The 19104-nt window shown below is 38.6% G+C and overlaps 1 protein-coding gene across 8 annotated transcripts in view; it reads left to right on the top strand.

Moving 5' to 3' along the window:
* exoc6 (exocyst complex component 6) overlaps window positions 1–19104 on the top strand; it is a 187677-nt gene that overhangs the window by 80944 nt on the left and 87629 nt on the right. For 4 of the 8 annotated variants that reach the window (XM_033033593.1, XM_033033594.1, XM_033033595.1 and 1 more), the window contains 8 exons: window positions 1725–1796; window positions 4450–4547; window positions 5341–5446; window positions 8303–8412; window positions 9071–9182; window positions 14082–14216; window positions 14715–14894; window positions 15557–15586. In XM_033033593.1, coding sequence (XP_032889484.1) covers window positions 1725–1796; window positions 4450–4547; window positions 5341–5446; window positions 8303–8412; window positions 9071–9182; window positions 14082–14216; window positions 14715–14894; window positions 15557–15586 — 843 coding nt within the window. The remainder of the gene's footprint in view (window positions 1–1724; window positions 1797–4449; window positions 4548–5340; window positions 5447–8302; window positions 8413–9070; window positions 9183–14081; window positions 14217–14714; window positions 14895–15556; window positions 15587–19104) is intronic. The other 4 variants (XM_033033597.1, XM_033033598.1, XM_033033601.1 and 1 more) reach the window with 1 other exon arrangement.

Below are 19104 nucleotides of genomic sequence, written 5' to 3'. Positions count from 1 at the left end.
ATTTTTAAGGAAGAACTGCAGATGCTAGAAAAATCGAAGGTAGACAAAAATGCTGGAGGAACTCAGCGGGTAAGGCAGCATCTATGGAGAGAAGAAATAGGCGACTGAAGAAGGGTCTCGACCCGAAACGTCGCCTATTCCTTCTCTCCATAGATGCTGCCTCACCCGCTGAGTTCCTTCAGCATTTTTGTCTACCTTGGGTTCTTTATTTAATCTGTCAATTGCAATAAAATATTAGATAACAGATCATTTAACTCACTTGGTTTTGCTACTTAAATTAACATCAACTTCATAATTACAAATTGAGCTATTAATTCTCGAATGAAAATAATTAAGTCATTTGTGCTTGAGCCATGACACGGAATATTGCCAAGAGGCAGGTGAAAAGACTTAGCCAGCTATGTGTATTCAGTGGCTTGAACAAGAGACACAAAATCTAATATCAGATGAAATCTTCACAAACCTGTTGGAACTCAGGAGGTTGCCTCTTTGATTACTGTAATTGACTGCAACTGTAGGAGGGCGATGTGTCCACTATTTGTAGTACCCATGTTCATTGACAAGTATGTGTCAAATAAATGAATGATTGTGCCTCCTGTCTTTGACTTTTTTTGTAATTAAAAGTTACTTGTATTTGGGAGGGGGCCTGCCATGCTTTTGTTTATCTCAGCAGAATTGGGATTTAAGTCACAGCTGGGGGCTATTTGCATAATCTTTTAGTGATTTACAATTGACTGGCTTCCAAACATGCTTTTAGTTTGGGAGTTTAGAATATGCAGAGTTAATCTGCTGTTATTGTTACAATCTGTCCTCATTAGTCCTAACTGACCTCTTCATTAGCTCAGATTGAATAGTTCATTAATGAAAGCACGACCAGGAAAGGTTCCTAATTATCATTCTAAACACTCTGTTTCCAAAATACACCCCAACAGCGAAACCAGCAGTGTTCACTTTTTGCAGCACATTAAGATCTTTTCTTTAGAGACGTTATGTAGTACAAAGCACAAAGTAAAAGACAGATATCTATTGAGGTCAAAATGGTATTTTTAAGTTAAATTAAATGTTTTTTTTTCCTATTTAATATGTCAATTACAATAAAATATTACATCGAATTGGGTCATTCATCTTGTCTTGTTTTTGCTATTTCCCATTCTCAAATTAATGCTAACTACAAACTGAGTGATTAATTGTAGAATGAAAATTAATCAAATGAAAATATACCAAATGTTGAAAATATTGAAATTGAATCAGAAAATGCTGGAACGCTCACGAGACAGTTCCAAGAGAGAGAGAAACACACAGGTTGATGCTTTTGTGTAAAATGCCCTTGGAATAAGTGGATTATTCTATAAATATAAAAAATATTTGAATTGTGAAATGATAATACAATCTGGGGTAACCCACCTTTTCCCCCCATTTATTATTGTTAATTTTGAAGTAATCTTGGTCAATTTTACTTTTGTTAAAGTATCATTGTGGTTAGTTATTTTTTATTTTCTGTTATGTTAGAAATAATTAATTATTATGATTTTTATACATATGTATTAAATATTTTAAATAAACTGATGTATGATGTGAAGAAAAATTCCATTTGGAAATGCATTGCTGATAAAACATAACAGCTGCTATAAATGATATGCACATTTATGTATTTCTGTTCTCGAGTTAAAATGCACATCTGTGCAGATGGCCAATTATAACTATCTTTAACATTGTCGTCCTAGTCCTATTGCACTGATCCTGACCTTGTTTTGGAGTTGAAAAACGTAATTGTCGTTTATGCTGACACTTTACAAGTAGGTATTAGTTTGTTAAGATTAACTTTACCTTCTGTCCTAAATTGTATTAAATTCATTATCTCTGGGCATTACGGTAGCATAACGGTAGAGCTACTGCCTTACAGCACCAGAGACCCGGGTTCTATCCTGACTACGGATGCTGTCCGTACAGAGTTTGTACGTTCTCCCCGTGACCTGCGTGGGTTTTCTGAGATCATCAGTTTCATCCCACACTCCAAAGACGTACAGGTTTTAGGTTGATTGGCTTGGTATAAATGTAAAAAAAGTCCCTAATGTGTGTAAGGATAGCATTAGTGTGCGGGGATCGCTGGTCGGCGTGAACTCAGTAGACCAATGGGCCTGTTTCCGTGCTATATCTCTAAAAATAAAAAATAAAATTAAAATAGACAACGAATCTCAATGTATAATGAGAAAAGCTTGTAGATTCCAAAAGGATGAAAACAAGAAGTAAATGAGTGTTTCCATGCTAGAACATTCTATATTGGAGTTATAATAATTGAGAATTACCAGGAATAGAGTCATTATTATTGCAATTTGTTAGCAGAATAATAGTTGACGTGTACATGGTAGAATCTTGATAAGGAATGCAGGAAAGATGAGACAAGAAAGTGGTGATGGATGTTGCAACAGGCGAGGGAGCAAATGTTGATACAGGTTAAAGGTGCTAATATTCAAGTTGCATTTTATGCTGCTCAACAGTAGGGCAGACAATTTGAGAGCATCAGAAATGGCAAATAGCATTCAAGTCTGGGGGTAAATCATATGTTGTATATAAAATAAGTTTCTTAATTTAATTTAGTTTTAGATACAGCGCGGAAACAGGCCCTTCGACACACCAAATCCGCGCTGACCCCGCACACTAACACAATCCTACACAGACTGGGGACAATTTACAAATTTACCTAGCCAATTAGCCTACAAACCTATGCATCTTTGGAGTGTGGGAGGAAACCCACGCAGGTCACGGGCACAACTCCATACACACAGCACCCGTAGTCAGGATTGAATCCAGGTCTCTGGCGCTGTAGAGCAGCAACTCTACCACAGCACCACCCATGCCACCGCTGGTGAGGTTTTACAACTGTATTGGTAAAGATATTGGAATCATTTACTTTCTATAGGTTTTTGTACTTTATAATCTTGTGTATACAATTGAGCTAAAATCTCATGCTTACATTAAAACATAACGCTTGACTTTGCTACTTCATACAAAATATCCTATGCTAACTTAAACTGATCAAAGCAAAAATTCACATGGAACTTAAAATACCGGAATGAAAGTACCATCTGTTCTGGCTGTATTGAATATAGAATGTATAGACCCAGTTTTGCAGATAGATAAAAAGAGTAAATTAACTATGAAATATGGTGCTGAATCATGGCTATAATGACTGATTGATTTCTGAATATATTTCTGGAATTACTTTCACCATATAGTTATACATAGGAAGGTGAACAACTATTTTAAAACCCTGGCTTGGGAAACTTACAAACTATTTTTGAGTCATTCATGACTAGAAAGACACGGATTCCAGAAATCTTTCCCAATCGATATTGCAAAAATACATCCTCATTTTTTCCTGTTAAGAATTGCATCCATCTTACTGATATTCTTTTTAGCAAAATGTATCTCTTCACCCTTTTCAAAGCTAAATGTCATTTATGGTGTCGCAACATATCCAGCAGCATATTCTCTCATGGCCTAGTGCTGTCCTCTGTAGGGTTGGCAATGATTTTGTGTTTACTGCAAATGTTGTTGTTTCTTGAACATTCAACCCCAAGTTGTTAATTTATATCATGTAAAGAAGTGGTCCAGCCCTGATGTCTTGGCAGCACAGCTATCTAACTTGTTAGATGACCATTCAGTATGACTATATTTTCTGTCACTAAGTTGATTTCTTATTGTGCTACTACCTTTGGCTTCAGACTTTCTGACTAACCTATTATATGCCACACTTTTATTTGGAAGTCTGTATAGACCCTGTCAATAATTATTCATAAGCATGACTGGACCAAAGCTTGTTTTGTGAACAAGACATAAATGTTATGCCTGTCTTAATTTGTTTGCCATGAGATTGTATTATCCCATTCTCTCAATTCCCTTGGATAAAATGACCTTTCCTTTAATAGAATTCCCTGACAGCCCAAATCTGTCATCTTATCTTTCAAATGTTTCCAGAGTATGGTTTACCTAAACACAATTGAAAGATTTGTACTCTTGAGAAATGAAGCCAAACCCCTGCCACAGTTTAGCAATGTTCACAAAGTAGAGTTGTATCTTCAAATGCGTTCTCATGATATTTAAGCAATTCACGTGAACAAGAGTTTTTGCTACTTTTTGTATGGGTATTCCATTTAATGCAGTTTGCTCCCAATATTGTTGACGTGCCTCTTTATTCCTGTTCTCACCAGGATTCAGAGGTAGCATAAAAACCAATGAACCTGACGTGACTTCAGGGAACAACAGCTGTAAACCTATACATAGGGAAAAAAAAATATTTTTTTGCAATACAATTTAAATTCCAAAAAACACTTTTGTGAATTTTCTCATGTTTTACTACAACAAAAACTGAATTTTTTGTTGTTTATTTTTATTAATTTTTATTGTTGCTTCTCAGATAATATACATGTTCTTGATTTTTTTTTTTAGGGTTATGGATTTTCTGTGAGCAGACTTTTTGATCTATTGCTTGAAATTCGGGATCAATATAATGAAACTTTATTAAAGAAATGGGCAGTGGTGTTTAGGTTGGTGTTATTTTATGTTAAAAAAATTGTGATCACACTGATGTAAATAGATGTGTTACCATTATTACAAATCCTCTAACTTGAAGGAATAACTGTTTACTTACTATCCCCACAAGATAGAGTTCGAGGCTCTAGTGAATTGCTCAGCTCCTGACATCACAAAACCTTTCTTCTGTCTGTTAGGCATGATAGGTGCAATGGAATACTCTCCACTTGCTTGAATGAGTGCAGCTCAAAAAACACTCAATGCTCAATAATCAAAGCACCCAACCCGAATACTGCCACATTTACTTGCATCACCTGTACTATACCTGCAAAGTACAGGTTGTGGAGGCAGTACACCTGCAAAATGCATTGGAACATGCTCGTAAATCCATGGCTGCCATGTAGCGGAGAAGTTGGAAGAGTATGAGGACACTACCACCTGTAATGCTCTCGCTGAACCTAGGAACTTCATTAAAGACTGCAATAGTTATATAAGGTGGCTCCTCATCACCTTGTTTAAATCAATAGGGATGGGATGATAATGCTTGTCAGTGAGCCACACGTTCTGTAGATTGATGCTGATACGCTTTCTGTAGATTGATGCTGATACAAGAGTTTAAAAAATGGCATCCATTATTTAATCTCCCATCCCAAATTAAATTGTTACTTTTGATTTTTATAGAAAAACATTGAATTATTCCATTAATCAGTGATGACCAAATTATTAATGCTGTCAAATTATTCTGTACAGTTTATTAAATCTGAGTATGATGCTGCTTCACTGGAGTTGTTATCATCTTTCCAACAGAGCAATTTTTGAATCTGACAACTACAGTCCAATTCCTGCAGCAAATGAAGAGGAATACAGAATGATAATTAGTCGATTTCCATTTCATGACACAGAGCTTGAAAAGGTCTGTAACTTTGTTATAATCTTGAATCGTATCTTGTTGATGACAATGGTTTTATTATGATTTGCTTATTCTGCAAATTTTGCTTCATGGTATTGTTAACTTTTCATTAAAGCACCAGGTGAGATCTTGCACAATTCCAGAAGGAAAATCTGTGAAAACACTTTTTTTTGCAATATCAGAACACTTGCATTTTAACACTTCTTAGAATGCGATTTACTTTGTTTAACATATCTAACAATGCTGGTTCTGAATATTTGTGAAATATTTTGAAACATAGAAACATAGAAAATAGGTGCAGGAGTAGGCCATTCGGCCCTTCGAGCCTGCACCGCCATTTGATATGATCATGGCTGATTATCCAACTCAGTATCCCATCCCTGCCTTCTCTCCATACCCCCTGATCCCTTTAGCCACAAGGGCCACATCTAACTCCCTCTTAAATATAGCCAATGAACTGGCCTCAACTACCTTCTGTGGCAGAGAATTCCACAGATTCACCACTCTCTGTGTAAAAAATGGTTTTCTCATCTCGGTCCTAAAAGACCTCTCCTAAAAGGTTCTCTTATCCTTAAACTGTGACCCCTAGTCCCTAACATCAGGAATAATCTTCCTGCATCTAGCCTGTCCAACCCCTTAAGAATTTTGTAAGTTTCTATAAGATCCCCCCTCAATCTTCTAAATTCTAGCATGTACAAGCCGAGTCTATCCAGTCTTTCTTCAGATGAAAGTCCTGCCATCCCAGGAATCAGTCTGGTGAACCTTCTCTGTACTCCCTCTATGGCAAGAATGTATTTCCTCAGATTGGGAGACCAAAACTGTACGCAATACTCCAGGTGTGGTCTCACCAAGACCCTGTACAACTGCAGTAGAACCTCCCTGCTCTTATACTCAAATCCTTTGCTATGAATGCTAACGTACCATTTGCTTTCTTCACTGCCTGCTGCACCTGCATTCCTACTTTCAATGACTGGTGTACCATGACACCCAGGTCTCGTTGCATCTCCCCTTTTCCTAATCGGCCACCATTCAGATAATAGTCTACTTTCCTGTTTTTGCCACCAGTGGATAACCTCACATTTATCCACATTATACTGCATCTGTCATGCTTGCCCACTCACCCAACCTATCCAAGTCACCTTGCAGCCTCCTAGCATCCTCCTCACAGCTAACACTGCCCCCCAGCTTCGTGTCATCCGCAAACTTAGAGATGTTGCATTCAATTCCCTCATCCAGATCATTAATATATATTGTAAATAGCTGGGGTCCCAGCACTGAGCCTTGCGGTACCCCACTAGTCACTGCCTGCCATTCTGACAAGGACCCGTTTACTCCTACTCTTTGCTTCCTGTCTGCCAGCCAGTTCTCTATCCACATCAATACCGAACCCCCAATACCGTGTGCTTTAAGTTTGTATACTAATCTCTTATGTGGGACCTTGTCGAAAGCCTTCTGAAAGGCCAGATATAACACATCCACTGGTTCTCCCTTATCGAACTCTACTAGTTACATCCTCAAAAAATTCTATAAGATTCGTCAGACATGATTTACCTTTTAGCAACCTTTTGGAGGAGTGCTTTCGACGTGCTAAGCAGAGCCTATGGCCAGACTATTCCTCCAAACCCACTGTCAGCTATTCCCCCCAACACCAACCTCTCTGTTGCGTTGAAGCGGGTCCTGGCTTTTACAACCCTGTTAGCCCGGAGACTGATTTTGCTTAACTGGAGACTTACCTGTCCCCCGACACACGCCCGCTGGATTAAGGAGGTGCTCTACAACTTAAAGCTTGAAAAACTTAGGTTCTCTCTCAAAGGCTCTACCAAGACATTCCTAGATACATGGAACCCTTTCCTGGAACTTGTTAACTCTCTTAACTTGTTTCCGGACTCGGAAGAGGACTGAGTGCCCTCTATCACAGCTCTGTTTTATTGCAGCTGCTATCCCCTCAACCCCTCCCCCCCCCTCCCCACAATTTTTAATTTTATTTTTTTTAAATGTTCTTTCATTTTAAATTTTTTTTTATTTATTCCTTATTTTTATTTTATTTTATTTATTTTTTTAATCGTATTTGTGTGGATGTGTACGTATGTGAGTGTTGTTTGTTCCCAGGTGGCGAGGGTGGGTAAGGGTAAGGGTTTTGAGGGTCGTTTACATACTGTTGTACAATTATGTCCTGATTATCACTGTCTGTTATCATTGTATGTATGCAAATTGCTGTTAAATTCAAAATTCAAATAAAAAGATTTAAACTAGACATGATTTACCTTTCATAAATCCATGCTGACTTTGTCCAATGAATTCACCACTTTCCAAATGTGCTGCTATCCCATCTTTAATAACTGATTCTAGCAGTTTCCCCACTACCGACGTTAGACTAACTGGTCTGTAATTCCCCGTTTTCTCTCTCCCTCCCTTTAAATGAATAACTTTATGAAGTAAATTATAATATACTTTCAGGTATCTGCATTCTCCAGTGAGGGTCCAAATCAATTGTTTTCTGTTTCCTCGTATTCCCTTTTTTTTTTAAATTGCTAATTGCATCAGGTTGATTTGGAGATGGGATTTTCCTGTCACTTTTAACTCCTCTGTAAGTTTAATAGTATCCTTCTGAGAAGTTGTGCCTCATTTTACTACAGATACAAATGTAAAATTACGCATCTTTAACTGAAGGAACTATTAAGTTTTTAGGTTGGATTAATTATATCAAAATTACATCAGACATTTTGTTTGCATTTTGTTCCAACGTTCATGTTCAAGAAATCACTCACAATAAAAGTACTTGCTTTTAAAGTTTATAATACCATATGAACCTAAAACATGTGCATTGAATTGTTACAACCATTTTCTCTCTTTTCATAGCAACCTTTTCCAAAGAGGTTTCCAGTATCTATGTCAGTTCCTGAGATCTACAAAGAGTTCAAGGAATTCATTTATGCAAGCCTTAAATTTTCTGAGTCTCTTCATCGCAGGTGATCATAAGATAGCTCAAATGCAAAAGTCATATCTCATTGTTGCAATAGAAAGTTGAAACAGTTTTAGGTTTGTTATAAATGTAAATCACCTTAGAATAGGAAATAATTATAATACTTGAACTTTTAATGCAAAATACTTATCTTTCATGTGTTGTCAATTGCAGTAGAATCTTTACATTTTGAAATGTATTCCGAGTACTTATTTAGATTTGTTTCCCCCTCGCACACTACAATCAGTCTGAAGAAGAGTCCCGGCATATGTTGCCCATCCATGTTCTCCAGAGATGCTGCCTGGCCTGCTAAGTTTAGCACTTTTTTTTGCAAACCTGCACCTGCAGTTCCTTGTGTCTAACTATACAACATTGTTTACAACACTGCCAACTGTTTATTTTCCTGTATTATATGCACTCATTTACATGAAGGCAGTTGAATGAATCACTTCATTGTTGTACAGAACAACATGACATCATCTCTACATTGAATCAGTAGAGATGATTATAAATCAAGTGCTCTTTGGATCCCAAACACACTGTTAAGGCACAATATGTCAATGTTTTATCATGAAATTTCCAATTTAACAAATTATTATGAAATCCCTTTCACTTGGCATTTTTTACTGATTATATCTTGCATATCTTTTTATTTTGATTCTCAGTTCAACAGAAATAGATGATATGCTCAGAAAATCTACCAATTTACTACTGACTCGAACTTTGAGTGGATGTTTGCAAAACCTGATCAAGAAACAGCACATAGGTTTGACTGAGGTATGTATTTAGCACCTAGAACAACTAGTGTTTGAAAGTGATTCATGTAAAATGGTGTATGCGGACCATGGACATTAAATGAGTGAGGTGAAATAGCATTCACTGGGGTACAGTATAAGTAATAACTGTGCACGTTTAACTCTTACTGGAGCACCTATCCACTTGAAAAATAAACAATGGAACCATAATTAGACACAAAGCTGGAGTAAGTCAGCGGGACAGGCAGCAACTTTGGAGAGAAGGAATGGGTGACATTTCGGGTCGAGACACTTCTTCAAACTGGTTAGGGATAGGGGAAATGAGATGTAGATGGTGATGTGGAGAGATAAAGAACAATGAATGAAAGATATGCAAAAAAGTAACGATGATAAAGGGAACAGGCCATTGTTAGCTGTTTGTTGGGTGAAAATGAGAAGCTAGTGTGACTTGGGTGTGGGAGGGATAGAGAGAGGGAACTATAATTGGCAGCAGTATTCAGTAAATGACCAAATAATTAATTCACTAGTTCTTAATTTCTAATTACTTCATTCTTAAATGATATGAAGGATCCTTAAAACCCAGCCTACCTCTACAAATCCTTGGTCTAAAATGGTATCACAAACCAATAACAGGAAGAAATATTAAATTCAGTCAAACACTTGTACAATCCACACTTAAGCCCAGTGGTTGCAAATTTGAGTCTTAATAATCACAATTGCTCAAGTCGCATGGGCTACTAATTCTGTAATTAGCCCGTCCCTGCACTGGTTATCAATTGTACCTTGACATACCATCTTTTCATGGGCCAACTGTTTTTGACTGCATCTTTGACAATTACATTCTTAGCAAAGTTTTTTTTTTTAATTGCTATTATGTAAAGAGTACTAAATTAACAAAACTATTTGTTGAAAATAAGTTTCACCAGCTCTTGTATTCAATGTTTTGGTGGGGCTGGGTGAGGGGATTTTTAATGTGCAAAAACAATCTAGTGACAGATGGAATATTAAGATGTTTTTTCTTCCATGTCATAGAAAGCCAATTGGGTCTATGCCAACTTTTAGCACAACCTCTCCAATGCTGTTCCCCCAATTATTTCCTGATAAGCTGCCCTCTGTCACATGTGCATCACTCTTCCCTTCCTCCTTGCACTTCATTTCTCCTGCCACTTACCAGCAATTTACAGTAGCCAATTACTCGACCAACTGGCACGTCTTTGCAAGAACGGAACTCACTATCAAAACATGGAGGGGACGGGGGACACAATTTTTTGGCAGCCGCGCGCGCATACGTACACTCACACGCACGCGAGGCTTCGGAGGCTCAATCCAGCGCTAAATGCAGCTCAACTGCCTGTCTCACCGGGTTAACTAACAGCCCTGTCTGGACTGACGGGATACCAGCGCTGCTTCTCCGCGCTGGCCATATTTCCCGCAAGCCCAGGCAGGTTAACCTGGCGGGGATGTTGCCCATCTCTCAAAACGTGGGGGGGGGGGGACGTGTCCCCTCTGGCCCCCCCGGGTTTTCCGCCCCTGCGTCTTTGGAATGTGGGAGGAAACTGTAGCACTTCGGGGAAGCTCATGAAGTTATGGGGAGCAAATGTAAGCTCCACACAGCACCTGGGGGCAGGATTGAACCAGGATCCCCAGAGCTCCGAGACAGTTCCTCTAACCTGTCTGCCCCCAAATGTAATTTGTTCTGCAATATCTTAATATCAAATCCTGCATAAGCTCGTAAAACACTAATTTTTGAATGGGTAAAAACCTTGCTTTCACAGTATTCAGAATTAGAGGTTAACAAAAAAAATTGTACTCCAGTTTGAAAACGCTTCTGTGGATCTTTTAATATCAATAAGAGAAAATAACATTATTTCTGCTGTGCACTTCCCCCAGGTCTCATACATGGCAGATATTGGAGAACCATTCCAAATATTGTTGTGAGACAAATTTGCATTTCCCTGATCAACAGCAATGTTGCCCTCAAAGTACTTTCGGAATGTTACTCATGAGAAATTAGGAATGAAGTTAGCTTATTTAGCTATGATAGCACTTGCCACTCCAACCTCTTTCTAATCACTTTTAGCATCTCTTATTATCATTCGCCTCTGACCACTGGCTGCCATCTCAAGTGATCTTGGATATTGTTGACAAGTAATCTTGGACATACATCTTTTTTTTAAATTCATCCTGATAACTTTCTAATGCTCAAAGGATGCAGTTATTAATCTATCTCATGCAAGTAATTGTAGTTCTGTATCAGATACAGCTAGAGTGGAGAAAGCATTGTCTAAGCTCTGCTCTTTTGTGCCAATATTAATTACATCCCGTCCCTTTCACTGCCCTGCCCCTGCACCCACACCCTTTTCTGGATTTATTTCCCCTCACACCTTGGAGTTTATCTTTTCCATAAAATGTTCTTCCCACTCTCAATCTTACACTCAACCAGCTGACCATCCAACTGCTCTTACTAGCCCCCCCAATAAAAAACTACCTATTACAAGACCCTTATCTATTCTCCTTTTCCTTCCATAGCTTTTAAATGTAGCATCACCTTATTGTGCTTTAGTCTTTACAATTTCAAGCTTGAACAATGACACAGCATTTGATTAAACCAAATCTGTTACAGTTAGCATTATCAGTGACTCTAATCATGGTATCCTATCCCACTTGACACCCTTAACCTATCCGCAGTCTTCACATTCTTGGCATATGCCGCTCCATTGTCCAGCAGAATGAAATTCCTGTCGATTTCCAGCCAGTTCTGGAAAATCTGCCAACAAATTATGAGCCCTGCCTATTGCTAATCTATATGCAGCTCCCTTAAGGACCTGTCCCACCAGCATGCGACTGCATGCGGCGAGCGCGACCTAATGTGGTCGCTTGAGCCGTACGGCCTCGCGGGGCCGGTCCCACTTCGATCGCCGGAGCCGTATGGAGTTGTGCGGGGCTGGTCCTGACATCGTGCGGGGCTCCGAAAAACTGACACTGTCCAAAAATCCCGCGCGGCAACTGCCTGTCGGCCCGCAGCCGCATTGAGGCCGTACGCAGCGCTTCGACGGGCGTACGCAGCGTCCCGACACCATACGCAGCGTCTCGACGCTGTACGCAGCGTCTTGACGGCGTACGCCTTGCGCGAGGCGTTGCGCGATGACGTCTCCGCTCGGCGTGCCGTTGCGTGATGACGTAACCACCCGACGCCGTGCAACGTCCAAATTCAGTCAGCACGACTCCGGCCCAGCTGATTGGTGAGTATGATGTCGGGACCAGCCCCGCACAACTCCAGACGGCTCCGCGGTTGGAAGTGGGACCGGCCCCGCGAGGCCGTACGCCTCAAGCCACCATGTCTGGTCGCGCTCGTCGCATGCAGTCGCATGCTGGTGGGACAGGCCCTTAAGTGTCATCATCTGGGTGCAGGATGTTTGTGATGTTGAGCTCCACCTCACCTTTCACTACTTTCCTGTTTAAGAAGGAACTGCAGATGCTGGAAAATCGAAGGTAGACAAAAATGCTGTTTCAGCGAGTGTATTACAGGTAGTAGTGTCCTCATACTCTTCCAACTTCTCCGCTACATGGCGGCCATGGATTTAAGAGCATGCTGTAAATGCAGCTTCAGCAATTAGTTCCAATGCATTTTGCAGGTGTACTGCCTCCGCAACCTGTACTTTGCCTCACCCGCTGCGTTTCTCCAGCATTTTTGACGACCTTCCTGTTGTTGACCTGCATCTGATAATCCTGTCTCAGATGCGTCTTTATTTTTTCATGTTAATCATTGGGAAGGGTGATGTCAGTTAATTTACTCAATGCACCATTGGCAACTACGCATTTGCTCCAAGCACCAGAATTTCCTCTCTGGTCTGCCCATGCACTCACTTACATCATCTTTCAAATCTGAACAAAGGCCCTAAATAAAGACCAGTTGGAGTCATAGAGTTGTACAACACGGAAACAAACCCTTCAACCTTACTCATCCACGTCACCCAAGATGCCTCATCTGAACTTGTCCCATTTGCCCAGGTTTGCCTATATTCCTGCAAAACCTTTCCTATTCATGTACCTGTCCGAGTGTCTTTTAAATGGTATTATAATACCTACCTCAACTACCTCCTCTGGTAGCTCGTTCCATATACCCACCATCTGTGAAAAAGTTGCTGCTCAGGTTTCTATTAACTCTTTTTCCTCGCAACTTAAACCTATGTTGTTCTTTATTCCCCTACTCTGGGTTAAAGTCTCTGCATTTATCCTATCCTCATTTTTTATACACCTCTGTAAGATTGCCCCTTAGCCTCCAGGGCTCTAAGGACTCAAGGCCTAGGCTGCCCAAACTCTCCCTGGAGCTCAAGCCCTCGAGTCCTGGCAACATCCTCGTAAATCTTATCTGCACTTTTCCCAGCATGATGGCATCTTTCTTATAGCAGGGTGATCAAAACTGAACATAATACTCCAAATACAGCCACAATATTGTGGTACAATTTGTATTTAAACGTGTATACAATTATAATTTAACAGCAAAACATATGGCAGTTCAGATCCCATCTTCACCATCCATCAAGTACAAGAGAGAATCTTTGAACAGCTATTGTAAATCTATACAAGGAATAACTGAGCCATAAAAATAGGGAAGTTACAATTATTTTCTTGCATTTTAAAATCTGGGTCTCTCCAAAATTGCAGTGATTTTTTTTAAAGTCTATACATTGTGTTTGCTAAGCAATTAAATAATTGTTGTACATGGGTCTAGTGTGCTGCAATCTAGTAAATGTCTAATAAATAACTCTTGTTATTTGAAATAATAACAATAGTTTGCAAGGCACTTTTATAGAAGTTGCCCAGAATGAAATGCATCAATTTAGGGTAGTGCTGGGAAATGTTAACTACCAATAGGTGTAAGCAAAGTTTCACTGGAAATATTTTTTGCATGTTGTAGCTTGTACAAATCATCATAAATACAACACATCTGGAGCAGGCCTGTAAATACCTTGAAGACTTTATAACAAATATAACCAATGTTTCCCCTGAGACTGTGCATACCACGCGACTTTATGGCCTATCCACATTCAAGGTATGTGCAGTATGGATGTGTTAAGCAATCCGTATTCAGAAATTGACCCTGTAATTACCGTAGTCATGTATGCAACAGTTATTTTAGTAGCTTTAATAGTTTTGTCTGTGACTATGCACTGTAGGATCATTAAAGGAGCTTGATCGGTCTGAAAATTCTCTGGCTATATGAAACCTGGTGGAAAAAATATTGAAAAATTTGAAAAATCTATTAGGTCATAAACCATTTCATAAACCTTTACGATATTTGATCATTCTATGTCACAGAATTGTAAATAGTTCATATACTATGTTTAAAGCTGTTTTTATTTCAGATTTACAGCATCTGCAGCTTTTTTTGATTATCATAAAATAGTTTATGTTGTGTTTTGCCTGCAAGTATATTGGAGAAATTTGTATAAAAATAGTTAGTTTGGAACATTTTAAATATTTGGCTTGAGTAAGCCTTGCGACGGGTAACAAGAAAGTATCAGTTAATTCAAATGATTGTTTAATGCAGGATGCTAGACATGCAGCAGAAGGAGAAATCTATACAAAGCTGAACCATAAAATTGACGAATTCATACAACTAGCTGATTATGAATGGACTATGACAGAACCCAATGGTCGAGCCAGTGGTTATTTAATGGATCTTATCAATTTTCTCCGAAGCACTTTTCAAGTTTTTACACATTTGCCTGTGAGTATCAAGTATGTATGAAAATACTAACATGTGTGCATGTTTTTATTGTTTTAAAGTCTTTTTTAGGTCCTTAAACTGGCAACATTTCCCTCTATTATTCATGTCTATAGTTTTTAAGACCTTTTGTAGATAGTTTTTCATTTCAATGCAATTTTCTTTCTAAGTGGCTTCCTTGTGGGCCTCGATGCACAAGCTGAGAAGCAAACGTGCTTCATAACTCCAATTAGTTCTGCAGGTGGCGCTAATCCAGTTTAAAACAAACAAAAAAGATTTTAACAGTAGGTCTCAATAAATTGCTCTGGCTTTGACAATCAAACAAAATAACCCTCAAAATAAGAATTCCCTTCTCTTCACAGTGCAGCAGAATTGATGGAATTCAAATGTTGAATTTTGCTATCTAATTTACGGCATAATTCTCTCATAACTAAGTATGATTGGAATATGATTAGTGCACAATTATGACCATTCTTGAAGTGGATTGATGTGGACATTCTATGCTTTTGTAATGTGAAGATGTCCATCCAGCAGCTGATCTTAATAGTAATGGTATGATTTTGCTTTACAAATTAATTTAACTATTATTGGTGTTCACACTTCTCTCTGCGCATGTTTACATTTGATTTTTTTTGTTTTGATTTCCTTGCTGGGTTCCTTCTCAGAATAACGTCAGTCACCACGCAGCAATGTCGGTGAGTAGCTGAAGAAAGCATGCACGTCTGAAGGCTATGAACTGACTAGGATTGTTGCTCAAGTCCAGTAGCCTTCATATCAATTTAATCAGCAACTAAACTTGTCCTTTCCCCAGTAATGGCTGTGCATATTCTGTTTAGAACAAATCAACGGGATTAAAATAGGCAGGAACTGATTAACAGTAACATTCTGTGATAGAATAGTCTTTAATATGCATCACTGACTACTTCAATAGTCATTAGTAGTTTATAACAGAATTAACCCCTCAAAAGATTCAATGATCATTCATATATTTGTTCGCTTAATGTATGTCAGCAGTGATTGCCTGCAAAAATTCAGGCAAATTTGAAAATATAATTGCAGTGTAGTCTTTTATTGCTTGGTGCACTCTGTGTAACATCTTCGTTATCATATTTTCTTAACACTTGGGAGGTCATTTGGTCCATCAAGTTTATGCTAGCTGTCGGAGCACTCATCAATCCTAATCCAGCACATCTCCCTGCAATTTATTCTGTTTCATGGGCCCCTCAACTCTTGATTCTCCTGCTACAGATCTAGCCCAAGAACAACTTGCAGTAGCTAAAAGACAATGTACATTTATGATGCGACATATCAAGAAGGTGCAATTTTTTGAATTTGTATGTCAATAGAATACCAATGACATTGCATTTATTTTCATTTGAAACATTTATCTTACAAATATGACTGTTCTAATACAGACAAAAAGGCCAGGAATTTGTTGGACTTTACTGCTTTAATATGGAACTACTGATACTACCCATGTACATGTGTGCGTGTTATGTGAGGCCCATTTAAATGCAAATGCCCCAAGCTTACTGGTCAAGCTCTGTCGGCAATCTCATTGATTCGAACAGCGAAGCAGGAGGTCCTTGCATTTTTGCAGTATGTTCTGGGAATTTGCCTTGGTAGACCTATGAATCTAGACATTTGAATGAGTTTGTGTAAATACATGGAAGAAAAGTGAGAATTATTATTTAAGTCTTTAAATATTTTATTTGTTGCTGAATATAGAGATATCTGAAAGGTTGGGGTGGGGGGGGGGGGGGGGGTGGTGAAAGAACTTGACCGCTTTGACACACTGCATAGATTATAGCAGTTCTTGGCCATATGTTGGTATTTTCTAGACTAGTTTTGTGGATGGAGCCTGTTCTGCCTGTGCCTGCCTGTTTGAGGCCCATTTTGCATACAAAGCCACGGCACTCTGCTTCCGTTTGGGAAGCAAGATCAGCCCTATGGATCCAAACTTGGCAAGTTTGGCCCTAGTGAAAATGTGGCAATTGTGGATAGCAAGCCTTACCTAACAAAATCAGGGGTATAATGATATCATCACTTTGTACTGGTGTGATTGAGCAACATATGGTCATCATTCAACACTCCTGTGTTTTAAGATATTAATAAATTCTATTAACTTGGTTGTTGATTTTTTATCAATTATTGGTCTGTATATTCTCAGTATTCGCAATGTACAGGATTAAGTTAATAGAAAAATGTTTTTTACAATTAACAATTTCATTATATTCGAAGAACGTGATGAAGTGGATAGTTCTGTAAATTTATTCCATCTTTTGAAAGAAATTATGTTGTCTTGTAGGTTGTAGATCGGGGGGGGGAGAGTCCTGATCGAAATTTAGAAACTTATGAGAGGCATGGATAGGGTAGGCCTTTTTTCCCAGGCTGAAAATGTCAAATACTGGAAGGCATAGCTATAAGGATACAAGGGAAAAGTTTAACGGAGATGTTTTGTTTTTACACAGAATAGTGGATCCCTGGAATGTGGTGGTTAATAGGGATGTTTAAGAGATGAATGGAGGGATATGGAACTCGTGTGTATACAATGCATTAGTTTAAGTTGGATCCTGTTCGGCTGAGGGACCTATTCCTGCACTGTACTGTTTGATTTATTCCCATTGGAATTCTGAATAAAAAGTAAATACTTGTATTCAAGATGCACCTCTTTTTCAATGCTTCCCTGAATCTTTTCCAAACTTCACGGCCCTTCAATGTTTTGGACCTAATGATCGAATGTGAATACCTTCGATCAAAGTCAATTGAAGATTTTGTGCCTTCCATGCCTTATGCTCATCCCATGTTTGGCTGTTATGCTTCTGTTTGCTTCATTTTTCTCATGTTCTCCCCACTTTCCCCCATTTTGCATACTTTTTTATTTGGCTATATTATTATAAAAAAATATTATTTGACTGCTGCGTGCGACATGACTAAAATGCCTTTTCACATAATAATGAAATTTGGGGAACTTGCACAAAATGTAAAACATCAGTTTAGAGCAAATATCTGTGATGAAGAATAAATTGAACAAATGTGCTGGTCTTGGAATCAATTATCAGTAGAACTGTGGGAGGAGGACAACAGTGCTTTCGTGAATTAGAAGAGGGGGATTGCGTTCCATGAATCAGAAGCGGGGGAAATTGATGTTGGAGGCTGGTCAAATTGAGAACAACTGTTATATAGATTTTCAGCCAGAATTACACCCTTGTACCACAATCCCCTGTCTTCAATGCCTACGCCAGTTCTGAATCCAAACAACCATTGTGCATCCCATGCAGCTTAATCTTGTGGCTCAGCCTACCATGAGGAACATTATGAAATGCTTTACAAAAATCCATGTGCACACCATCCACTGCCTTCCACTCATTGATCAACTTCTGAACATTAAAAAAAACAAGTTCGTAAAACACAAATTTTTGACTATTTATGTCCTCTTCACAGAAGGGTCTTTGATGGCTTCAGTTTTTCTTATTCCCAATTTGAGAATATAACGTAATCTTGAAAACTATTTATCTGAAACATTCAAGTGAGGTGAAATGTATTTTGATGATGGCTAGGTCAATTGAAAATACAAATTTACTTTTTGGTTATGGTGTAACTATTTAAAGCATTTTAAGATAATCTTGTAGGCAACATTATTAAATGCAAATCTTTGAAAGTTAAGTGACTTGATGAGAAATGGTTGTGAATTATGCTGTCTTTCATTCATGGTGAATCCTGTCCAGCAGATACCTTTTTGTACAAGAAACATGGTTTTTCCGTTAGAAAAGCAGCAACTGCCATTTAGTTAATATGGAGACACCCTAAAGTTATTGCTTGATATTGAATATATGAGTAAGTTGGCAGGGAAAAATATTTCATTTTGTAATTTTTTTTCTCTCTAAGAGCATTACTAGTTCCACTACAAAAGATGCAACAAAGATAGATAAATGAAGCAAAGTTGATGCAACTGATAGGAATGGATCTGCATAGCAATGTCTATTGTGTTATTTGAATTCTTGTAGTAAAATAAGATTTGAAGTAATATGTTGCTTGATGGTCTTCTTTAGCAAATTAGACAACCAAGTATGCAGTAACATGAGAGAATTCAGGCAAGAAATCTTTTGTTAGACACAACGGGACAGGCAGCATCTCTGGAGAGAAGGAATGGGTGACGTTTCGTGTCGAGACTCTTCTTCAGATTGAGAGTCGGGAGAGGGAAATTGGAGGT

The sequence above is a fragment of the Amblyraja radiata genome, chromosome 15 (assembly GCF_010909765.2).
Source record: "Amblyraja radiata isolate CabotCenter1 chromosome 15, sAmbRad1.1.pri, whole genome shotgun sequence".
NCBI lineage: Eukaryota > Metazoa > Chordata > Chondrichthyes > Rajiformes > Rajidae > Amblyraja > Amblyraja radiata.
The sequence above is the reverse complement of the archived record's forward strand: the minus strand, read 5'-3'. Positions and strand labels throughout refer to the sequence as shown.